At 44.9% G+C, this 24,408-nt stretch overlaps 1 protein-coding gene across 1 annotated transcript in view; it reads right to left on the bottom strand.

Annotated features, from left to right (window-relative positions):
* Wwox (WW domain containing oxidoreductase) overlaps window positions 1-24,408 on the bottom strand; it is a 943,055-nt gene that overhangs the window by 911,649 nt on the left and 6,998 nt on the right. Inside the window, exon 4 of the mRNA XM_028875689.2 lies at window positions 22,459-22,637. Within this exon, the coding sequence (XP_028731522.1) occupies window positions 22,459-22,637 (179 nt within the window). The remainder of the gene's footprint in view (window positions 1-22,458; window positions 22,638-24,408) is intronic.

Here is a 24,408-nt window from a genome sequence, read left to right as displayed (position 1 = left end):
GGGTCCTAAGCTGCCACTTCCTGGCACTTGTTACAGCTGTCCTTGCAAACAATGTGTAAGGCCCCAAAGTTCACAATGAACTGAGACTAGTTTCTATTACTGACAGTTCTTTAGCCTTAAAGGACACCTGGGATGAACTATATCTCATAGAGTATGAAGACACTAAGCAATGGAGTAAAGTGTGGGCAATACTAGGTATCTCTCCCTTACCTCCTACCTCCATCTTATTCCAAAGGCTATAACCAGCAGCCCCTCAAAATCTTCAACTAGCTCCAGGCAACAATGTGGTCCCCCATTTCAATTCTGAAAATCCCCTGATACTGGAGCATGGGAGGCGTATAGAAAGCTGCTTGGCACCAACACACTATGAGACCATGGTTGCCTGAGAGGGATGAACACCTGTGAACTAATGCCTCTACTTCCCCAACAGACAGCTCTCTGATTCATTCCATGAGGCTCCTCAGAAAGTTCTTCCCAAATGAGTGCTAACTGCCACAAAACTGGCCCAACTCAGAACATGCTTGCACATCTTTTCCTTCGTTGTCTGGCTGAATTCTCTCAGTCTCTATCAGGCTCTCTGAAATCACATCTTAAATGATTTGAAGTCTGCCTATGGCTCAGGCTCTCCCTTTGGAAGAACAAAAGCTAACAGCTAAAAGATAAATTTCATAAACTATTTTCATAAAAAATATAACATAGTTTTCATACAACTTGAAATTATTATAAAAGTCTACCCCTATATACACACCAAATTCTAATCATTTAAACACTGTCTGTCTCCTCAAAAAATGGTGTCCACCACTCCTGGACATGTCAGGTTTATCTATGTCCCAAGTAGCTATATCAGAATTAATTTTTACAAATCTCTCCTACCAATCCACTAGCCATTCACTCTTCTTTCAACGGGTGTTTTCGGAACAGAAACTGCAACTAGCTTTCTGCTTATCCTTGCTTCATCTAGAAATGAACAGAAAAGTCTAGATGTTTATTTATATGGTCACATGTGTGCAGATGCCTACAGAGTTCAGAAGACAGTGTCAGATCCCCTGAAGATGGAATTACAGGCAGTGGTGAGCTGCCAGATGTGGGTGCTAGGGACCAAACCCAGTCCTCTGCGAGAGTGGCAGGTGCTCCTGACCACTGAGCCACCACCTCTCCAGGCCCCTGTTTACCCTTCTTTCCAACAAACTGCGATAGTTCCAGTCAACTAACGGTACCGATGGCTTGTCTCCATCACAGGCCTCGCTGCTGAGAATGTCAAGAGTTGTGCGAGGCAGCTGCAGGGTGGAAACATCCTGGAGCAGCTGTAGGTTAGAGCTGCCAAATGCTGATTGAGCCCTCGAAGCTGGCTCTCTCTCCATTTGCTCCCCTTTCACCTCAGTGGAGAGACACATTTAAGCACTTCACACTGGCTCTCCCGCAGGGCAGCACACAAGCTTTTCGAAAGCACGATTACTGTCTATGGCGGTTCAGTGATTGCTACTGAAGTCAGGCAGACGCCTGCTAGCTGCTCAGGTCAGGCTGCCCCAAATGTGTTCTGTTGTCATTCTCTGGGAGAGGAGAATAAATAACAATTTTAAAGATTTACACTCAGGAGATATGGCTCCTCAAAACATATCTATGTCTTAGAAATCCCTAATTACTCTTCAGCTTCCCCTGTTCTCCCATGCCAAATCAAGGACCCAGCACCAACAGTGAGTCTGCACTTGACCACTACTGAATGGCAAGAGTCAGACTCGGCCTATGCATCTTCCTCCTCTGGTCTACACATCCTTATTTTGATTCAATTAGATCATACATACCTTCACTACTCGCTGAATTCTAAGGACTCATTTTAAAAAAAAAAAATGTTGCATGTTTTCAATGTATGCTGGCAAGTATCCCCGCCTGTTTCTTAAAAGGAAAAGCAAACTTAATACAATTAAAAGGGAATATTTCGCTGAAGACAGAATAATTAAAAGGCATACTGTACTGTCAGTAAAACTAGGCTGGCTCCTGCGGGAGTATGAGAAAGGCCAGTGTTAGCCTGCATGGTGTTTTCACTTCTTCTCCTGGATAACCATTGACGATGATGGAGCAGCCCTTCACCCAGCTGCCCATCACCACGATGCCAAGCAGCTTTCATCTTCATGACCATTTGAAAGCTGAGCCATTCAAACACATCCTCTTTCTCTTGAGCTGAGCTCCTGTGCTTTAACGGGACTCACTCACCTGTTTCTTCTTCCTGTCATGAGCTTCTACGTTCATGTGCTACAAGAGAGACTTAGTTCTAAGACTAAGTCTTAGACAAGACATGAGATGTTCCAGGTTCAAAACCTGTTGGAGACAACTGAACCAAGATCGTAGGAACTCGCGAACTTTAGACTGATAACTGTGGAACCTGCATGGGACCAGACTAGTCCCTCTGAATATGAGAGACAATTGTGCAGCTTGTCTATATGAAGGGCCTCTGGCAGTGGGACCAGGATCTATCCCTGGTGCATGAACTGGCTTTCTGGAGTCCATTATCTATGGTGGGACATCGTACACAGCCCTGATGCAGAGGGGAGGGACTTGGCCCTGCCTCAACTGAATGTACCAGGCTTTGCTGACTCCCCATGGGAGGCCTGACACTTTTGGAGGAGGAGATGGGGAGTGGGTCAGCAGGAGGGGATGCTGAAGGGGAGTGAGAAGAAGGATGAGAGGGGGATCTGTGGTTGGTATGTAAAATAATTTTTTAATTAAATAAATAAATAAAGACCCGCTTAGACTAGAGTGAGCTCAGAGCCACTCTGGGCAAATGAGCAAGAACCTGCCTCCAGACATTTTCATTTTTGGTTGAGGATACAGCTCAGCTACATAGCGCCTGCCTGGCATTCCTGATGTAACATGTTCAATCCTCAGTATGGAAAACAGCAACAAAAGGTATGGCTACTGTTCCAGGATAGCACACAGAACTAAAGCTTTGCCAAACTGCCTTCAACACCCACTGGCGATTTCGTCAGTCAAGAAAAACACGGCAATGGTCATGAAACTGCCAGGGGGGTGGGGGGGCATGACAACTGTACAGCTGTCCCTAAGGTGGCCAGCTTGTAAATCACAAACTCACACCGTCAAGAGCGCATCTTAAGCCCTCTTCTCATTTCTTAAGAAAAGAAAAAGGAGAGAACATAATTCTCTCTGTGTTGGAACATATTTTAATTGTCTGCCATAAAAAGCTAAGAAAATAATTAAAAATGTTTGTCCTAGAAATAAGGCCTCAAACCCAGAAATTCTTAGTGAGCAGCCACAGGCTGCCAGATGCCGTGCTGGGTGCTTTTGCTCCTGTGGCTTTCTTTTTCTGTCTGACCTCTCACAGCTCCAGCTGGCTGCTGTCTTGGGCCTCACTTCTCAGATAAAGAAGCTAAGGCTTTGGGGTAAAGAACACAGTCCAAAGTCCCAGAGTTAATAAACTAGAAAATACAGAAGCAACAAAGTAGAATAAGATAAAAATTCTAATTATCCAAGAATACGAGTGGTGGCCCTCAACCCAAAAGCAAGCTAAAAGTCCACATCCATTCTTACTAACATCTCCCTTCCTCAAGGCTTTATTTCTTTTCTTAAAGGTTTGTGATGGGTGTATAGGGCGGGGGGGGGGGGGGGGACGACTGAGTGTGGTATATGCACCATGTGAGTACAGGTACGCAAGGAAGTCAGAAGAGGGTATCAGATCCTCTAGATCTAGAGTTATAGGCAGCAGAGAACTGCTGTGTGGTGCTGGGATCCAAACCCAGGTCCTCCGCAAGAGCAGCAAATGCTCTTAACTTCTAAGACATCTTTCTAGCTCCAGCTTCATCACGTTAACTCCAGTTTCTAACTGTTAGACGGAGGAAAAGCTTCCCCATTGCAGATGTGCTTTCCTGGGTGGAAGCTTCTCCATTTAAATCCTGACCCCTCCGTGTGCCTCAAGCCTTCTTACCCACAGGAGACAATGCTACTTCAGTGAGTTACAATCCTGGGGAAATTAGGCGTGCGCAGCCTTATCTTTCTTTTCACCAACAGCATGCACTTAGCTCTACCCCTGTGTCTACACATGCAACAGAGATTGGCTCTGCTGACCAGAAGGCACCAGTCCAGGTCAGCGTTGACCTGCCACTCTGTCACTGGGGTTTGGTAATAGGGCCTAACAGCCTATAGATGTAAGTCAACTGCAATGGTTATTCCAAAGATGTTTTATTTCTCAATTTGATCTATCACTGGTCTTATTTCTCCCTTGGCTCATAACTCAGGAAGGAAAAAAGTATGTTATATGCCAGGTCCCTCAAACCCTTATACCTCCTTATGAGTTCACACACCTACCTGTGCTGAGATTTCCAGGTGAGAGTGAAAAGCTTTGTGTCACACGTGTGGCCAAACTCGTAACGCACTGATGTGACACCATTACCGGGTTGTGTCCCCAGTACCCAAATGGGTTCACAAGCCATGTGATAATGGCTGGATGGGATAAGGCCTTACCCCACGTGTCCTGAGACTGGAATACACCTGCCATAAGTTAGAATCTACCCCACAAGTGAAAATGTTTCTCCAAGTATGTGTGATTTCTTGTTTTGCTTTAACACTGTAATTTTTAAGAATCAGGGGCATATCAGGAAACCCCACGCTCTGTGAAAGATTCCATTATCAGAGTCGCTGTTATTGAACCTTTTAGCCCAGATGTAATTTCTTACATGTTACAACAAGTTTGGCACGCATTGTGAATTTCAGCCAAGGTTGATAAAGTTCAATAACTCGGCTAACCAACCGTGTGTGCGGCTCATTACAGGAGTAATAAATAGATTCATCACAATGGACACGGAGAAGCCCTATGAAAGTCGGATGCCATTGCCAGTATGACTCATAAAAGCACCTTTTGGACTTTAATGTAATTTTATATGTGGCTATCACACCTACTCATCATTCAACACACTATACACCACACACACACACACACACACACACACACACACACACACACACACACACACACCAGCCACCCACATCGCTTGCTGAATGCATTCTAGTCACAACGCTGGATCTCCTAGTCTAGAGATCTACAGCTGCTTAAATCTACCCATGTTACAGGTCCACTCGAGAAGTTAGATCAAGTAGAAATATAATCTGACAGACATATCTAATTTTTATTTATCTTTTGTTGGGTCAATGGTAGTGAAATGGTGCAGGTTTTTTAAATAAAATCTTTAGTGATAAATAATTCAGACAGCACACAGTTGGCCCGCTGACATATTCAATGGCTTCAGTGCAGCATGGAAAGCCATCACCACTTTCACTATTAGAACAATTTGTGACAATTTCATATAGATAGTGGAGGAAAACTGACTTAGATGAAAGTCATGAGTAGAAGAAAGAAATCTAAGTACACAGAACAAAGAGATCCTTAAATTCTATCTGCTGTTGTCCTCTCTTTTATGCTCCTAAAAGGAACTCTAATACAGACAACTCCGAGAACTCAAGCACACACTTCCCAGGAAGGAACTGTCCCATCCATGGCAAATAGTGGAGACGGCAGGGTCACATTCAAAGCGGGACACAAAAAGGATGTGGGGCTCATATTCCATGATGGGCGGGGCTGTGGCCGCTCCTCTCAGAACATCACCATTCATGAGTTGTACTGCTAGCTTTCCTGAATTCAAAGAAAGGACGCCAAGGGGGAGCATGTGTGCCCTCCATTCCAGCAAGTCCTTGTCTTAGTCTACAGGGGACAGAGCACATTTGGATTGTCTGGCACGCTGGCGACACCACTTCTGTCTGTGCATCTCCTGTCCTCTCCCAGTCGCCTATGTCGGCAACACCATAAGTCACCAAAAAAAAAAACCCCCACGCTCTTGCTTCAGTTTAATCTTGCTCCCTTCTGGACTTCCTCTTTGCACACTTCTCCATGGCAGAACTGCCCTGTGACGACACTATTAATATCCTCAGACTCCCCTGGCTCTTTTCATATCAAACACAGACAAAAACATGACCAAGCTTTCTAACACAAAAGCTATCAGCTTAACTCAGCAAGGAAAATATTCTCTGCAATTCATTCTAAGCAGCACCTAAATTATCATGACCTGAGTCAAATAATGTGAACGTTTAACTCTGCAAAAGAACAACAGTAGAGCGATTTATGTTCTCAAGCACTCAGCAACTGCCAAAATCCTCCACGAGCTTAAATACCGTAATGACAGACACTGACATGCCAAAATAAAAGTAGTAGACCCAACCAAATAGGATGAAGAGACCAGCTGGGGCTGCACTCGGAACATCGTGAGCTAGGAAAGGCACTGATCCTCACCCTAACGAAGGAAGCAGAGCAATCTAAAGAGGAGTCCGATGCTTCCCAGAGACTAACAGTGCAAGGAAAGTGGCAGGGGTTACTAAGCGCTAGGTACCAGCAAGGAACTTTCCCCAAGTCCATACTGTTGTTTGCAGAAATACCCAGCATTAGTGATAGACTTTCATTCCTAAGTAAAGACTTCTGACAGCATCCACAACAGTAGCTGTCCCCCTAGCACGTGGATGCTGATAGTCCATGCTCCAATTCAAACAAATGCTACAGATCACATTAAAGCTTGCAGTTCTGTATTGGTCACAAGTAACCCCCCACCACCACCGCCACCGCCAGTCAACCTAAGAACAGTCATGTGTGTATGCATGACCACCAACATGGAGGGGTGAGGGAAGAGGGGCACCATGCCGCAAATCCCAAGGGGAACCATTAAGAAGCATTTAAGAAAACACATATGGTGCTCTAATATCTGAACAAGAGCTTGCAAAGATGGAAGAATTTACAGCCTATTGACTATAAATTTGGAAAGCCTTGTTTCTACTGTGCCAACTCTGTACTGTTTTGTTCTCTTGCAAACTCAAGCTCAGCTCTGCAAATGTATCCCCTGCCCTTGTGAGCTGAGCTTCTCTATGACAAGGCTCCTGTGTGCCATGCAACCAGGGGTCTCCAGCAGTGGGATCTGTCTGCATTTAAATCCATCTGAATTTGCTCTGTGGGAGAGTATTGGAAATCATTTCACTCCCAAGTACTTCCCTCTGGACAGTTTAAAAAGAACACAGAGTTTTTAAGGAGTATCTTTTGAAAAGTTAAACCCTTTGAAATTCTTCACTCCACACAAGACCACCTTTATGACAACTAAAATATGAAGTCCACATGTCTCTCCCTGAAGATTGAGTGTGCCATCCTAATCTAGTTTACTCTTCCATTTTACATAATAGGCCATAAAGTTTGCTTGGAATGTGTGGACCCAAATATTATCCAGAACCATGACTGCTATCCTCAAAGCCCTGACAGAATGCACAAGCATGGGTTGCAGCTACTCGCCTCTCCCTCCTGCTTCAAAGACTGTGCTCTGCAGTAACTGCAGCAATGGAAGAACTACAGACGGAGCCGCACAAAGAATTATGGCAATTATAAAACCTCCCCGAGCAGACTGTCAGATTCACAGCCAGCGTTAGCAGAGTTCAGCTCCACCATCGGGCCCAAAGAGTCCAGAGCTATGGTGACGTCCTACCACAGAGTGAAGCCTGGGAGCTCACAAAATAAAACCGGGAAAAAAAAAGGAAAGAACATCTGGCAGCAAAATCAGGCAAGCAAGCCGGCCACTCAAATCAGCTACTCCTCGTTCTCAACACACACTAGGTGGAGATTTACTGCTCAGGTTAGAAGCAGAAACTGCGAGCTGCAGGTGACCTTTAAAAAAAACGTAATAGGCCTGCATGCTTATTAGCACAAAGCAAGCAACGGAACCATGATGAGTAGAAATTACAGAATAAGCAATTACACTGGATCACAGATCACACATTGTTCAAGTTTAGGGTGACTCTGCACTCACCCCCCACCCCCCAGCCGCACCTATCAAAGATTTTTGTACTCCTTTTTTTAGCCACTTGGAAGACATACATGTGGGTCAAAGCTTAAGAAAACTCAGACACAGCCGGGCGGTGGTGGCGCACGCCTTTAATCCCAGCACTCGGGAGGCAGAGCCAGGCGGATCTCTGTGAGTTCGAGGCCAGCCTGGACTACCAAGTGAGTCCCAGGAAAGGCGCAAAGCTACACAGAGAAACCCTGTCTCGAAAAACCAAAAAAAAAAAAAAAAAAAAAAAAAAAAAAAAGAAAACTCAGACACTAACTCTATGATTTAAGGAGCAGCAACTGTTGGCAAATGTTCTCTTCAATAAAAAGAATCTGTTTAGTGATGTCCTCGTAGTTGTCTCAAGTATGAACAGGGAAGAGACCTCTGTGTCTGTGTCTTTAAATGCAAACAGAAAAATGCAAGAAGTCAGAAATGACCCGGAGGCTATATATACACACATACTCAGGAAAATGACACACAAACACTATCAAGCAAATCAATTTAAATGCTCTGGAGAAGCACAAGGATCCAGTTACTAGCATTCAAAATTGTTTGCACCTCCCTAAGTGTAGAGGCTAAGGCTGGTTCTATACTGAAGACTAAGCAACTACTACCCAGTAGTTGAAAACTAAGCAACCAGTACCCAGTAGTTGATAAATGTGTATTGAATGCATAAAAGAGTGAGAAAAAAGGGACTCTTGAGGTTATAGGTCAACTATCCACTCACTTCTCACAACTAGGCAGGTCACATGACCACAGGCAAGGGGGGGGGGAGGGAGGGAAAGGGAGGCTGGGGGAGGCTACAGGGGGTCACAGTGTTCAGTAAGCACCAAAGAATTTAGTCACCGGAGGGTTTAGTCAGCTAAGGCTGCAGTAACAAATGCTACAGACTGGGTGCCTTGAAGAGCAAACAGTTTTCTTACATAGCTCACTGATCTGAGAAGTCCAAGGTCAGGGTGCTGACTTACAGGGCTTTTGGAGAGAGCCCTGGTCCTGGTTCACAGAGCTGCCTTCTCATACCACACTCTATCCTTGCTGGGCACAAAGAAAGCGAGCTAACTCTCCGCCCAGACCTGGAAGGGCACTAATCCTATTCACATTCCACCTCTGGATTTAACCACACCCCAGAGGTACCACCTCTACTCAGGGTCACTCAGGATTTTTTGTTTGGTTGGTTGGTTTAGTTTGGTTTGGTTTTGAGACAGGGTTTCTCTGTGAAACAGTCCTGGCTGTCCTGGAACTCACTCTGTAGACCTGGCTGGCCTCAAACTCACAAAGATCCGCCTGGCTCTGCCTCCTGAGTGCTAAAGGGACTAAAGGCATGCGCCACCACCGCCCGGCTTTGTTTGTTTGTCTGTTTGTTTGTTTTTCGAGACAGGGTTTCTCTGTGTAGTTTTGGTGCCTGTTCTGGATCTCTGTAGACCAGGCTGGCCTCAAACACACAGAGAGGAGGCCTGCCTCTGCCTCCCGAGTGCTGGGATTAAAGGCATGCACCACCACCGCCCAGGACTAGGATTTTAACACACGAATTTAGGAGACACTGTGAGTATTTGGTCTAAAACACTAAATCTGATTTCTAAAGCTCCTCAGAACTTTAGATTCCTTTTAAGTAAAATATCCTGATTTGGCAAGAAAATAAATAAATAAATAAATAAATAAATAAATAGTTAGAATTAAAATGGGTCATTAGTTTTTACCTGTCCCAAATGCTAACTGGAAGCTCTGCTCTTAGCCAAATACCTCTATGCACACGTGTGCACATACACACACACAAACACACTATACACACGTGCACATGCACACATCACACACATGCATACACATGTACATACACTACACACACCTGTACACACCCATCCACACTACACACATGTGTATACACTACACACATACAAATGTGCACATGTGCACACACTCACATTCTCACATAAATATAATAACCTCCATCAAACACTAGATTCCAAGGGACTCAGCAAAGCAACACAGCATAAGTTTCAGATCTGTGAGTACCCTCCTACTCCAGAGAAACTGATTTGGTTGATCTGAGATGCCAGAGAACTGCTCCTAAAACTCAGAACTTTTTCTAGGCACAATTCCCCAGGCCAGAGATCCACTGAGGAAAGAAGTGGAAAGGGACAGACAGATGTTCTTAAAGCTGACACAGTCTGAATGTGAAATGTCCCGCACAGACAGGTGGTTCAACACCTGGCCCCCAGCTAGTAGCTCTGTTTTAAGAGGTTATGGAGTCCTTTAGACATGGGACCTTGCTGGCAGAGATAGGTCAGCCATGAGGGGCAGGCCTTGAGGACTGTAGCCCAATTGTTCTTATAGCATGATGTCAGTATCCTGATCCATCAAGATCTGAACAAGGCACATAGCAAGCTCTCCAGCCACCTCGCTTCCCTGCCATGGTGAACCCTCTGGAACCCTGAGCCTTAAATCTCTTCTGTCAGGATTTGTCACAGTGACAAGAAATATAACTGATAATCTGATACTGAGTTTCTGGGAAAATGCATTAGTTTCTGTCCTAGGTACAGTAGTGTCTCTCCCTGGACAATGGTGACATCCTGACTGTTGAGAATGTCACCTGACACAGCAAAGGGGATTTTGACAAAGGGGTTAAATAGGGGATCTTAAAGAGTGATCCTAGATTACAGGGGAAGGAGCAATACTGAATATAATCACAACAGTTCATAGAGGGAGGTACTGAAAAGCTAGATCACAAGAAGAATGGTGACTGGGATGATGTGCTGGACAGTCAGAAGGTGGGGATGGAACTGTGAACCATAAGGACACAGGCAGTTGCTAGGAGCTTTGGGAAAGGAAAGGAAATGGGTACCTCCCACCCCAGAGCCTCAGAGGGACCAGCCCTGCTAGCACCTTGACTTCAGCCGGTGAGACAGATATAACTTCTGACCTCTAGAGCTGTGGTAGAGAAACTTGGATTGTTTTAAGCCAGTAGGCACAGGATGATCTTTCCCAACAGTGACAGGAAATGAATACTAAATAAACAGGGAAGGACCATATGACAGACACTGTGTCTATGTGTACAGTCCAGTTAGTCCGTTTCAGAGTGCCTGGAAATGATGAATAAACACAACTGGCTCCATCCCTGATCAAGAGAAAAATACAAAGGGAGGACGGGACACGGGGGATACTGGCCAGGCAGCAATTACACTGGGTGAAAAAGGAGCCTCACACACGCACGCACACACGCACGCAGACGCTGCAGGCGGAAAAGATGGTGTCTCTTGCCAAAACTCTGCCTTGGCTCGCGGCTGAGACGTCTCCTGGAATGGATTTGTTACAGCATTCTCCAGTGTGTCAGCTACTCAATCTGCTAACTGTACATGAACTCGGAATGGAAACTTCTTCACTAATAGATAAAACTGTAATGGCATGGGGTTTGTTTTGTTTTGTTTTAATGCACTGATGATCTCTTGGCTGAGACGAGCTTCTTAAACCCAGCTGCCGAACTGAGAGAGTACAGCTGCCTTACTCTACAGCACGGCCACATAGAAGAGCACAATGCAGCTGGAAGACAAAACCCTGGGCAACACAGAAAGTATAGGCAGTTCATCCTCCAGACACAGGTGACTAACAGTGAGGTCCCTCCTTTTGTGGTTTTCTTTCTTTTCCCATTTTTATGTTTGTGTGCAGTGTGTGTGTGTGTGTGTGTGTGTGTGTGTGTGTGTGTGTGTGTGTATGCTTGCATACATGTGGGCACATGTATGAATGTGCATACCTGGAGCCCCAAGGTTGCTGTCAGGAAGCATCTTCCATCAGTCCTCCGCCTTACTCATTGAGGCAGGGCCTCTCAGTCAAACTCGGAGCTCACTGATATGTCTAGTCTCACCTTCTTAGGCTGAAACAGCTAGTGGGCTACCAATTCCACTAGCATTTACTATGAGTTCTGGGGATTTGAACTACGGTCCTCATGTTTGTGAAACAAGCATTTAACCACAAAGCCATGTCCTCAGCTCTTTGGGGTCCCTCCTTTTGAGAGAGATTATTTTCATTCTTTGGCTTCTATGACCACTGGGAAAAGCTTCCAGAATCCAGATGGGACTTGCAATTGTGTTTATGTCCTATCAGAAGAAAGCACCCAGGTCACATAAGAATTCTGCATCTCCCTCTGAACTGGCTCCATGCTATAGACAGACGGAATGCTTAGAAACTGAAGGCCACCAGCAAGAAACCATGCAGCCCAAGAACTGGCAGTATTTCCACCTAGAAAATCTCAACACAACTCCCCCATGGACTTCCTGCCTCTATGAAGAATCCCTTCTTACTGCATCATGTTTCAGCTTTTGCTCCTCTGGATATCATTGCATCCTGTCAACTCTATAGAGATGACACCTGGTTAAGACTTTCTAAACATGGCCCCAAACCTGCTGCACAGCACACAGTCCAGTTCCTCAGCATCTGGCTCCCTTCCTGAACACTGTGGCTGATGCCTGAACCAACCTACCAGAACAACCTAATGAAAAATAGCAAGGGCTTCTAGAATATTCCATCTACTAAGGAATTAAATTACTCTCTTCCTCTTCCAACCTTCAGAGCTCTTTCCTACAGCTGGGAGGTTTTTGTTTTGTTTTGTTTTGTTTTGTTTCCACAACCGTAAGCACCCTTATCCTAAAAGACTCTTCAGTGTCACACTTCTACCCATTTTGATCCACACAAAGCAGTGACGGAGTCAGGCATGGTGGTACATGCCTGTGATTCTGACTCAAAGTCAGTCTGGACTACAGGACTCCCTGTTTTAAAGGGAAAATGTGGGGTCACTGGGATGGCTCAGGAGGTAAGGGTGCTTACCATCATGCCTACTACCACAGTTGTTCAGAAAGATGATCCTAGGACCAACGCCCAGCTACCGTAGCAACCTTGGGAGGACCTCAAAAGTAGAAAATTTGGAAACACCAAATTAATGTGAGGACTCACTCCAGCATCTAGCATCCACTGTAGAAATGGCTATAGGCTAAGTGTCTACAAGGAGCCCAGATCTCCATTCTGAACCACTACACACAAAGATGGAACTATCCATGTGGCTCACGAGCCGGAAGAAGTCACCTGGCCTGAGTTACTCAGGTAGGAAGCGATGAGCAGTTTGAAAACTAGGTCATGCCTGCTTCCAGAGTCAGAACTCCTCGTCTGCCCCTCTCCAGGCTGAAACCCGCCACCAATCAAGCCCGCCCTGCCTGTCAGCAGAGCTATTTTCAGCATTGGTACAATTTCACTACACGGGAGCCAGGCTCATCACATGAGCAAATGCACAGGAAATCTCCAGCATGGTGTTATTAACTTTAACAGATCTGAGGGAGCACACTGCAAAGCCCAAAAGCACCCATTCCCGACTATTGTTTACTGGCCTCTCAAGCCCCACTGTGAGCCTGCCAATGGTGAACTTGAGTTTTCAGGGTGCTCCTCTTCCACTCGGTGCCCAGGATATGAGTGGTAGCTGGTGTGCCAGGCAAGGCATATTGCCTAGAGGACTTCATGGAAGCAAGCTGGGGAGTAAGGCCGGCTTCTCTATGAACGGCCTCTTCATCACAGGATTGAATATGTACTTAAAGTAACAGACACTCGGAGATAAATTAACTTCTAAGAGAAAGGGACATTTTGAAAATTAAATTATACTGCATGGAATGAGCAATCAATCAGCAATCAATATGTATCTGATAGCCATGCATACAAAATGAAAAGGCAATTCATAAAAGAATAAGTACAAATGGCCAGACGTGAAGAACTGCTCCATCTTAGGTATAATCAGAGGCATGAGGATTTAATTGATTTTTTTTTTAAATGCTCCTTCCCAAGGTTGGCAGGGACACAGGCAACAACTGGCATTTAGATTGGTACAAGAGTTTAGAGGTACAATGTCACAAATCAAGATATTAAGTTAGTGAGGAAATCTGTCAATTCAGCAATTCTCCTTTCACAAAATAAGGCTGTAGAATGTCACAGATGGGTACAAACATTTAATTACAAAATGTCTGCCTCCATTCCATGGCTATTAAAAAGCTGGAATCTACCCAAATGTGCCACACTGGGGAAATAGTTGGAACCATATAATGGAGTAGTATGCAACCATTTAAGAGGTGGAATATTTAATGGCAAGGAGAGACAGAATCTACGGCTCAGTAGAAAAATCACAAAGAAGAGAAAAGCCGGTGCCTGGGATCACTGATGCTGAATACTAACAGTATGCTTCCAGCTAAGGAGTTGATGGTACTTTTTATTTTGTTTTGTTTAATCTCTATTTTCCAAACTTCCCAAAGGGAATACATGTAACAAGAGAAATGATTTTTAAATCACTAAAAAAAAGAAGTCACAGGAAGCAATTCTATCTAACACCTGGCTTGATGAGTGTTAGCTCCTATCCCCCAGAACTCAATGCCCACACGTGGCTCGCACTAGCCCACCAGGAAGAATCCCAAGCAAGCACTCATGACCTCACCCATGAACCACCTGGGGTTTAGAAATTGCATCTGACATAATCCACCCTACAGATGCACCCTCAGCCCTCAGATCACTGATCCCAGACCTGGTTCAGAGTGAATGAGCTTGGCAGGGTATGTGCAGTTACTTCTCAGGCATGGAAGGTGACAGATACAGTACACAGGGCACCAGGGAGAAACCCAGAGGTATTCTGTACCCATCCAAGGACCTCACCTCTCTGTTCTCTTACTCTGGCACCATTCTGATACAGCTGCAAGCACTGAGATAAGAATCTTAAAAGACAAGCAGAGAGTCCTTATATCTAAAGGGTCGATTTGGATAATATTCTAGTGATGCATAAACACTAATCTGAAATCCTTAAGCACAGTTTAAAGGTAAGAATGAGAATCATGGTTTCTCTACAGCCGCACAAGCTCTACCTAATTTTGTTTCTGTAAGATCTGTTCAAACAGAAAGTCTAGCTCCATTCACCTTGCTAATCAGCCTCACATAGTGAAAGTGATTTCCCATCTAGGTCTCCAGTCTCCACCCCACCACACACACACACACACACACACACACAATCACTTACAGACACACACCAGTCTAGATCTCCTTAGACTCTGGAAGTCAACTTTAATCTGACTCCAAGGACAGCTGTTTGAATACAGTGTATAAAAGTATCCAAACAGAAAGAAAGGAAAACAGCCTGATAAACAAACAACAAGAGATCTGAAACCACCAGAGCAGCCCATGCCCCCCATTGCAGCACTTGCTCCGTATCCCAGAGTTCAGTTTGGCAAATCACTATGGGGGCTTCATTTATTAAATCAAGGGAGATGGTTTGGGCAAGGGGACCTCCAACCACTGGGCTGTATTTCTGGATAAACCTATGGGTGCCTTACATTAAGAGATCCTTGCAAGAGGCTCTTGTGCCCCAAATGCAATTTTAGAAAAGGATGAGAACTCATACAGCGACAGTGTACATGGCTGAAAAAGGCACAGGACAGGGCTGCCTTACACCACACAGTGACCGTCGTGGTTCACACCTGTCAGCGGCGCCTTTATTATCAAATCTGTAATAATTCCCAACAGCCATCTAGTTTTAACAATTTATTTCTTAAATAGTGAACACATCTGTGCATGAGCGAACTGAACATTTCCACTCAGGTGAAACAGCTCTGCTCTGGTACAGGTGCATACCCACTGCGTTTCCAGGCCTGCCCATTTTCAAACGAGCGGGAAAAGTTGCTGAGAAGGAACACAATACACACTACAGTATATAACAGAGTATATTCATCCTGTCTCCATTTACAATCTGAAAACAAACAGTCTATAAAGCCAAGCCCAAGTTCCTTTCTTTTGGGCCACATATCTGTTGACACTGAGAGTAGCAACAAATGAGCTACTCAGACTTTAATGGTAGTATCAAAATCCCCCAAGACTGTACAGAGCACTGGCTGCCTGCTTCACAACAGTCTGGCTTACAGGACCTCTTATTTAAGAAACAGATACTAAATACAAATGAACATGTTTTCTTCTAGTACTAGAATGCATTGTTCATAAACAATCTAATTAAAATACATTATATCACACCAGATAAAGCTGCTGGGCAAAAATAAATAAATAAATAAGGTCACTGAGGCATTCTAAATGAACCTTAAACACGAGCATTAATATTTAAATATTACAATTCCCACTTAGAAAAAGAAATCAGATAATTGATAGGCCAGCACACTCAAAACCGATAATGCCAAGAAACACTGTCCTTGTGTAATTTGGCGGAACAAGCTGCTCCCTGAATACAATGGACCTTTTTGTCAAATGGCCCTCTTCATCTTCGGCATTTTATACAAACAAAACAAAAACACAAAGCCAAGAAAGAGAAATGCAACACTGGTCCCAGTCTTCAGCCGGGGCTCTATCACAGAGATGGACGTGTCCTAAAAGATATGTTAGGGAAGGAAAAGGCACTATTTAACAAAAGCGAAAGCGAAGCCAGCCAGCCAGGAGAAAACTACCAAAGACGCGCGTTAGTTCAATTATGTCGAAGGACAACAGTGCCCTCTTGTGGGAAATAGAATAAACTAAATAAACATGGCTGCTTTCAGGTTAATTACAGAAAACAGCAATCCTTGTGTTATGATGCATACTGTGCCACTCAATCATAAAAAGGCAGGGAAAAATAGAATCACTTTAATTGGATTTTATGTAAGACCATTTCCAAGTCTGCATGTGACACAACACCTTAATAATGTAGAAATCAGATTTGTAAACATTTTCTTTAAATTAAGAGTTGAGCCACTTTGTCATTGAAGCATAGCTAACATGAACTTCATTTATTAAGCTGACATTAAAAAAGTGAAAACCCAAACATACTTGAAAATATGAAATTAACTAGGGCCTCAGAGGGCAAATTCCCTCCGACACTGACCAGAGGGGTACATGTGAACACACAGCCACGGTTATAAACTAGCCAGAGGGTGCGTGTCAGGGCCTGTGACTGATACACACATTCTATGTACACAGGGCTAGCAAACTGCACCATGGTGAGCACTACAGCATCTTTAACTGGCCTTTTGTGGGTAGTAAGCTTCCCAAGTACTATGATTTCCAAGAATATTCAGATGTCAAGTAGCTGTTTGGCTCATTAAGAATTAATTTTTAATTGTTGTATAATGCCAGTCAAGGACCTTTCCCAACATTGTCAAAAATCTCAAGTTTCCAGTCAGGTGTGGAAAAGGCTGAGGCAGGAGAACTGCCTGAACTAGAGGCCAGTCCAGGCTACGTAATGAGACTATCTCAAAGAAAAACAACGGCCAACAGTTTCTCGGGAGGAAACAATTTCAGATCACTTTAGCTTAAGAGAATAGTTGTCACAGATATATTTAACTGATTCCCCGGGGTCACTTCAATGATTTAGGGGCTTCCTTCTGCTTAATGAGCACCTAGTTCCCAAAAGGAAGATGTTACCCACGGCCCCATCAGCTCCTATCTCATCAACTGAAAAGAAAGGCAATGGGGATGTCAGAACCCCAAACACAAGGATGTGGGCTTTACTCAAGAAAGGGACTAAAGGGCAGGTTCAGGCAGCCCAGCCTGGACTCTGATCCCCTGCAATTCCTTAGAAAAGAACGATACTGCTTTGTAGTCTGGAAGAAAAACAGCTGAGAGCACGCAGCATTTCTCCAGGCAGGAATCCATCACAGTGGCGATTCACAGGATAAAAGTGTGGCACTAACTTCATGTCAGAACATCAGCACATGATTTAGGGACAAGATCCTCTAAACCAACACATAAACACACTACACTGTAAAAACACTGTGAGGCTCTAGGCAAGAAAGCCTGACACGTTTACTTTGCTTTAAAGAGAACAAATTGGGGTGGGGGGTGATTGAAAGCTTGAGTGTGTACCTCTTTTATCGTCAAGAGCATGAATTTGGTATGCGTGTGTGAATCTCTACAATAAGTCCTGGGGTGCTGATTACAATGACATATATACCAGTAGAAAGTTAAAGCATCAATCCTAAAATACATACACATACATACACACATATTATACACACACATATTATATGCACACACATACATATTATATAGATAGATACAGACACAAACATGCGCCCATACACATACATCATATATACACACATATTATACACATACATTATATATATACACACACACATACACACAACATACACACACACACACACACACACACACACACACACACACACACACACGGCTTATGATTATTCCTACAGAAAAAGCTAGCTTTGTTTTAGTTAATGGCTCCTTTGGCTCAAAAATCAAGGCTAGGCCAGGCTATTTCAGAGGGAAACCATGCATGGTGCAGCCTGACATTATAAAGGTCCAGAAGGTAAAAGAAACTTTTCGTTCTGATTAGGCTCAGAACCCCTACTGGCCGAGGACTGGAGGAAGAGAATTCTATCATTAGTACCCTGAACACCAGATTGGGAATGTCTAATGTGCTCATACCCGATAACAGGTTTCTAACGGCGTTTGGCAGAAGTCTGACTGTCCCTGCCCCCCCCCCATAAACAGAACGGCAATATATCCATCTATTTGAAGCATCGATCAATTGGAGCTCAAATGCTGCTCTAACAGAATATGTGCAGCCGCTGCCCCACACAAGGGACGTGTGGCTGCCCTCCTAGCCACCAGTGCTGCCTGACTGCAAGTCAGCCCGCAGGTTCAAGGCCAGCAGCTTCCACACAGCTCTGTGCACACATAGCCAAAGTGGCTGGCACACAGGTTTAGTCAGGGAAATCCCCCAGGAAAGTGGAAGACTTCCTAGCCTGAAACAAGCCCTTTCCTGAGACTCCCCAGGACTTAGATGTGGTCAACTCTGTGTTGAAGCCATTTCCTTCTTTTTTTTTTTTTTTTTACAGAATCAGAGCCAGCAGCGGCTAACTCCAAAGAGCCACAGCCTCCTGCCCCTCCTGCCCAGCTGTGCTGCACACATGGCAGTGAGCTCCTCCCTCGTCTACTGTGTAGCAAGCAGGCTCCGGGCTCTTGATCTGCTAGCAGCAGCTCTGGATGAAGGGATGGCTCCCCCTGGAGCCTGAGATGCTGATCTCCTCTGAGGTCCACAAGCTACAGCTTTCAATCTAAAAGTCTTCAGGATCAGAAAGCTGGTTAAACAAAGGTCAAGAGGAGAAGAGTGTTAGTTCCTGAGAAGACAACATCCTAACCTTGCAGTTCACTAAGAACACTGGTGGGTGGATGGACATTGGTAAGACGACCCTTCCAGTTACTCAAGATGTGCTGGCCACTCTTCCTGCAGCTGGGTATCCCATTATCCCAGCTTCAGCTAAACTGTGGCTGGTAAGAATGCCGAGGCAACCCTGCCTTGTGTTCAGCTAGACCACCCAGTGCAGGAAGAGCGAACGCTTTGAGTGCAGGCCCCATAGTAAATACTTTAGTCTTTGGGGGCCACATAATCCCTGCTGTAGTTACTCGACTTCTGGTGATATCTTAAATGTGCATGGCTGTGTTCCAATATAAAACACCTACAAAATCAGGTAGGTCAAATTACACCCAGGGGCTGCAGCTGACCTACTCCAATCTAGACAGCTGAATCCAGTCAACAGGTAAAGCTGGCTAACAACTGTAATGAGAAGGGCTGGGAGCAGGGTGTGGTGAGGCACATCTATAATCCTGGCATGGGAGGGCAGGAAGATCAGGAGTTGGAGGCCAGCCTGACCTATATATATAGCAAGCTCAAGGCAAGGATACATGGTAAGACATTGTTTCCAAAACTAACTTTTTTCATGCTCCCCTAGTCCTTCTGCATTGCCTCTGAATCATCCTACACTGCAGAACCATCCTGGCCTTTTCACCCTGCATAAAACTGAGAAGTTCTTCAGTTGCCTTAGAAATACCAAGTATCAGCATTCAAAAGTTAGCCCTGCATTGTTTACGGCCAGTGTGAGAAAGTCAGTGACAGACCAGTCTGCTCAGAGCTCACATCAAAGGGGACAGGGCCCTAGGAGAACCCAGTCAGTGGGTCAGGGGACACATTCCTCCCTCCACCTTGATGAGGCAGTGCCTGGAGGGGAGCACGGAAAAGGTGCTGTGGCTACAGCACTCATGAGCAGACAAGGGGTCCTTCCAGTCACGGGGGACCATGCTCAGAATCAATCCACTCAGCTTCACAGGCTAAAGACTCAACTGCTGATACACCTGACAGTCGCCCTGCTGTGGCCCAAAGAAAAGGATGCTGACGACCCTGGCAAAGCTTTCCCAGAGGGTGACACCCGTGATCCTGGGAGCAGATGCCCACTCCACTCTGCACTCCACAGGCAAAAATGAAGCAGTGGGGGCGATTTAGCAGTTGCATGGCTCGGGAGAAGGAAGCCTCGGATCTAGAAGCCACAGACTACCTGGGCAAAAACACTCTCCAAGACTTCCTGGAAGGACACAACTACGTTATGATGAAAAGCCAGGTTCCTATCAACCTCCAGCTTCTTCAAGTCCGACACGCCTGCTGAAGAGGGAGAAGGATCTGTACAGGTTTGATTACCTGGAATTTGCAATACATCCTTCCAAAACTGAAGAGTCAGAATCTGCAGCACTAGCACAGGCTCATGCTTGCTGGAGTAGAAAGGGGGAAGGAATGACAGGCAGTGGTCAAGTCAGTCCCTCAGGGAAAACAGGGGCTGGACTGCTGGCTTCCCTACAATCCTCCACAATCCATCCTGACCTCACCCTGTGACTAGCCGCACCTGTGAGGCCATGCACACCTCCTGCAGTGTCCACACAGTGAACTGTGGGCTCAGGAAGGAAGTGTGAGAGGGAAGTGGGGGCAACGCAGAGGCAGCTCTCCCACCCTTGCTCCCAGGGTTTGGGGAGCCTTTGGGTCCACGTGTTTCTTCGTCACACTTCAACATCTCCAGGTCTCTCTATCTCAGAAATCACCCAAACACGATTTTCATCCTGTCCTCAGCCAAGTCTGAGGCCAAGATGGCAATGCCAAACACCCAGTGCTGCAAATCTTTGCCAGGACAACAGTCGGATTCAAAGGTCTGCTAGCTAACATCAGACCACGCACCTGACAGGAACCAGTCACACACCTCACTGATTAAAGAAAGTCTATCCTGGGGACTGGAAGGATGGCTCCCTGGTTAAGAACTGCTCATGCAGAGAACCCAGATTAAGCCCCAGCACCAACATGGCAGCTCATAACCCTCTATAACTCCAGATCCAGGATATCCAATAACCTCTTCAGGACTCCAAAAGTAGTGTGCATACATACATGCAGTCAGAATACTGATACACATAAAATAAAATAAATAAGTTTTAAGTGAATAAATGAGAGAAAAACTGTCCAACTAAAAGACTAAAGGAATGAGATCTTTTCATTAAATTCCTAGTGAGCTGAGTGTTACATAAGCAAAGGGATTTTTCTTAATTCCTCAAATCCTTCTCTAAAACTTACTCTACAGTATTCTGGGTCCACACTCAGAACTGTAACAGTGGTCAACCCACTGCTTCTGGGATCCCAAGGAGCCAGTCATTATCACCAGCACTGCAGCTCCACTGACACACAGCATGACTGTTATCCAGACTTTAACCCAAGGCAGAGACTGAAAGGCTGGACTGAATGTATTCTGAGCTCAGATGAGGTTTAGAAGGGGATTTTAAGGAAATCGCTTCCCATTTCTTAGACAAATTTCCTTTGTCCCTTTACCTTAGCATAGTATGGTCAAGCCCCTGTCCGTATCTGGGATGGCAATCTCAAGCTCTGAGAGCCTGCCACACTGCACAGTGGCTGATCCGCTAAAGGTGGTAACTCACCTCCTATGCTTGCTGGAAAAGGACAATGGGGACTTCGAAATCAGGAAGGATAGAGAAAAGGTCATGAGAGAGGTCATGAGGGGGCGCCATAATAGACAGACAGATGGACAGAGAGAAACCTGACAGAGGACAAGCCAAAGGACATCTGGATGCAATTCTATTCTTTAATCTGAAGATGCATATCCTATCTCAAAGCAATTCAGATGCTAATGTCAGATGTCAATGGACCAAAACAAAATAAATCTCCATCCCTCAGGATGGCACAAGTGCCCACTGACCTCACCACAGCCACTGTGGTTAAAGAGCAGCAATTAGGAGGGTTGCTGCAGAGGTGAGGACAAGGACGAATTCTCCAGTTTTATGAAGAAATAAGATACGGTTACCAGAAGAAAATGATAGGCTCAATGACCAGTGGAAACCTGCAGTACCCTTGGATCCAAAGTCACAATCTGCTGTTGTCCAGTATCCCATTACCAATCAATTTTGGTTTGAATAACCCAGGTAATTGGAATACATCCATGCACCACACAGACCGGGTCAAAAACTCTTAGCCAGAGCCTGTTGTCTCCAGCCCCTGAATACCAAAATAGCCACAGCCTTTTGCTGACTTCTCAGCTTTGAGCAACTTCAAGGTCAGGCCCCACACAGCCTCCCACTGTAACCCTGGGATTGAAAGAGGCTGCCATTCTAATGAAACAACAGCTGAGAAGGCTATGAGACCATCTTTAAACTGGAGATTCACTTCCAAAGTTTCACTGGTTATATTTAAGTAGAATTCACCGCAGCACTCACAAAAAAAGAAATAAGTAAAATAAGATGACAGTAAGTAACTTACCTATTCCTGAATTCGCTCCGGTAACCAGGACCACCTTTCCTGTGAAGTCCCGGCCCTGCAGGATCTCCATGGCAGTGGTGCTACCGTCATATCTCTGTCTAGTGGTTGGCTTTGTTGGATTATCATCCACAGTAAATGCCAATCTTGGGTCCAAGTAGGTAGTTCTTTTATTTATGTGGCTGCAAAGAACAGGGAGGGCATTGATCTCTATACAGCAAGGACCAGTAGCTCCAAATACAAGATACTCTAATACTTCAGGAACACGCCATGGTTCATGCACAGAAAGGCTTACTGTCAAACATGGAGAGATCCAGAACCCAACTGATCTGTCTTCTAACCTCCAGAGGACAGCACCCCTGCCTGGGAACCCAGCTGTGGAAGCCTCTCAGAACTACCTGAAGGTACTAGGATACACTTGGCCCCTTGGCTCTCACAACAGCTTCCTGAGAAGACTGTAAGTTTCTACTGAATTCATGTTAATATAAATTCATCTGTAAGATCTGCCAACTACTCTCATCAATACACGGCCAAGTGATTTCACTGGCCTGTGCAAAGGCCTAAAAACCCTGTGACACAAGGAGAAAGTGGAAATGATGGAAGTCTTAATAACTATAAAGCAAGCCAAATAGCAAAGTTTCAATGCTTTTCATTGTAAGACCATGGCCAAGCCACCTATAATAAGCACTCTACTTTTGATTTAGAATTGATCTAGAATTTACAGAAACAACACTAAAATATACTGGCACATACAGATTATTAAATTACTCCTTTTAATACCATTTTTACATTTTAAATATATTCCTGGGCTGTCAAGATATCTCAGCAAGTAAAGGTGCCTGCTACCTAGCCTGATAACTGAGTTCAGTCCCTGAACCCTATGTGATGAAGCAAACAAACAACTCCTGCAAGTTGTCCTGATGGCCATGTGTGTGCCATGATGTGCATGCATGCACGCATATACACACACATTCTAAATATATAAAAATGTAATACAAAAATTATGTGTATTCTTGAGATCTGAAATAAAGACCTTGAAAAGTCATTAACATACTTAAAACTATTAAGAACCCTCCTGATACACATAGAAGATGATGATGTAAAATGTGTCTGGGCTTCATGGCATAGGCCTGTAATCCCAGCTAACAGGAGGACTGCAATTTCAAGGCCAGTCTGAGCAACTTAGTGAGACCCTGTCTGACAACACTGACATCAGCAGCGCTGGCTGTGCTGTCCTCTGCTCCTCAGGGGTTCCACTTGGTAGCCTACAACTGGCACTGGTGACAGCATTTGCACATGGAAACAAATCTACACTTCTTTTCCACGAAGAGCTGGTTGTTGAGCATATCCCAGCATACTCCTGCAGCAGGCTAGAGAATAACCAGTCAGGGAAGTCTTGTTCCAGCTTGCTTCCAAAGTCCATGCTCATTCATTAGATCAGCACCTGTTTCTGTAGTTTTATTGGGACACAGCAATGGCCATCACTTTTGTATTAAAACAGAAACCATACCCTAAAACACGATGTCTGATCCATCACAGGCAAGTTCAGCTGTCTCCTCTCTAGAGTAGGCCAGTCAAACCAGCATGCTTTAGAATTCCCTGGAGGGCATAGGCTGCCAGCCACCACCAACAATACACCCCCACTTGAAATTCAGATAGTAGGGGGGTCTGAGTACGTGTATATCTAATAAGTTCCCAAGAGCTGCCAAAGATAACGATTGGAGAATCCCACCTTGGAACCACTGCTCTGGGCCAGTAAAGAGGAAAGCACCCCAGAGAACAGGTTCACAGGCATGTGTGTGCACAGGAGGAGCATACATGTACAGGAGGCTAAGAACTTCTACAGCCACATTCTCCAAGAAAATGTGGAAAAGGATATTCAGAAAACAAAACTAAAAAATTATATCCCTATTTTGATAAGGGGAAAGATTTTTATAAATCAAGGGAGAGGAA

This window comes from Peromyscus leucopus, chromosome 5 (assembly GCF_004664715.2).
Source record: "Peromyscus leucopus breed LL Stock chromosome 5, UCI_PerLeu_2.1, whole genome shotgun sequence".
NCBI lineage: Eukaryota > Metazoa > Chordata > Mammalia > Rodentia > Cricetidae > Peromyscus > Peromyscus leucopus.
The sequence above is the reverse complement of the archived record's forward strand: the minus strand, read 5'-3'. Positions and strand labels throughout refer to the sequence as shown.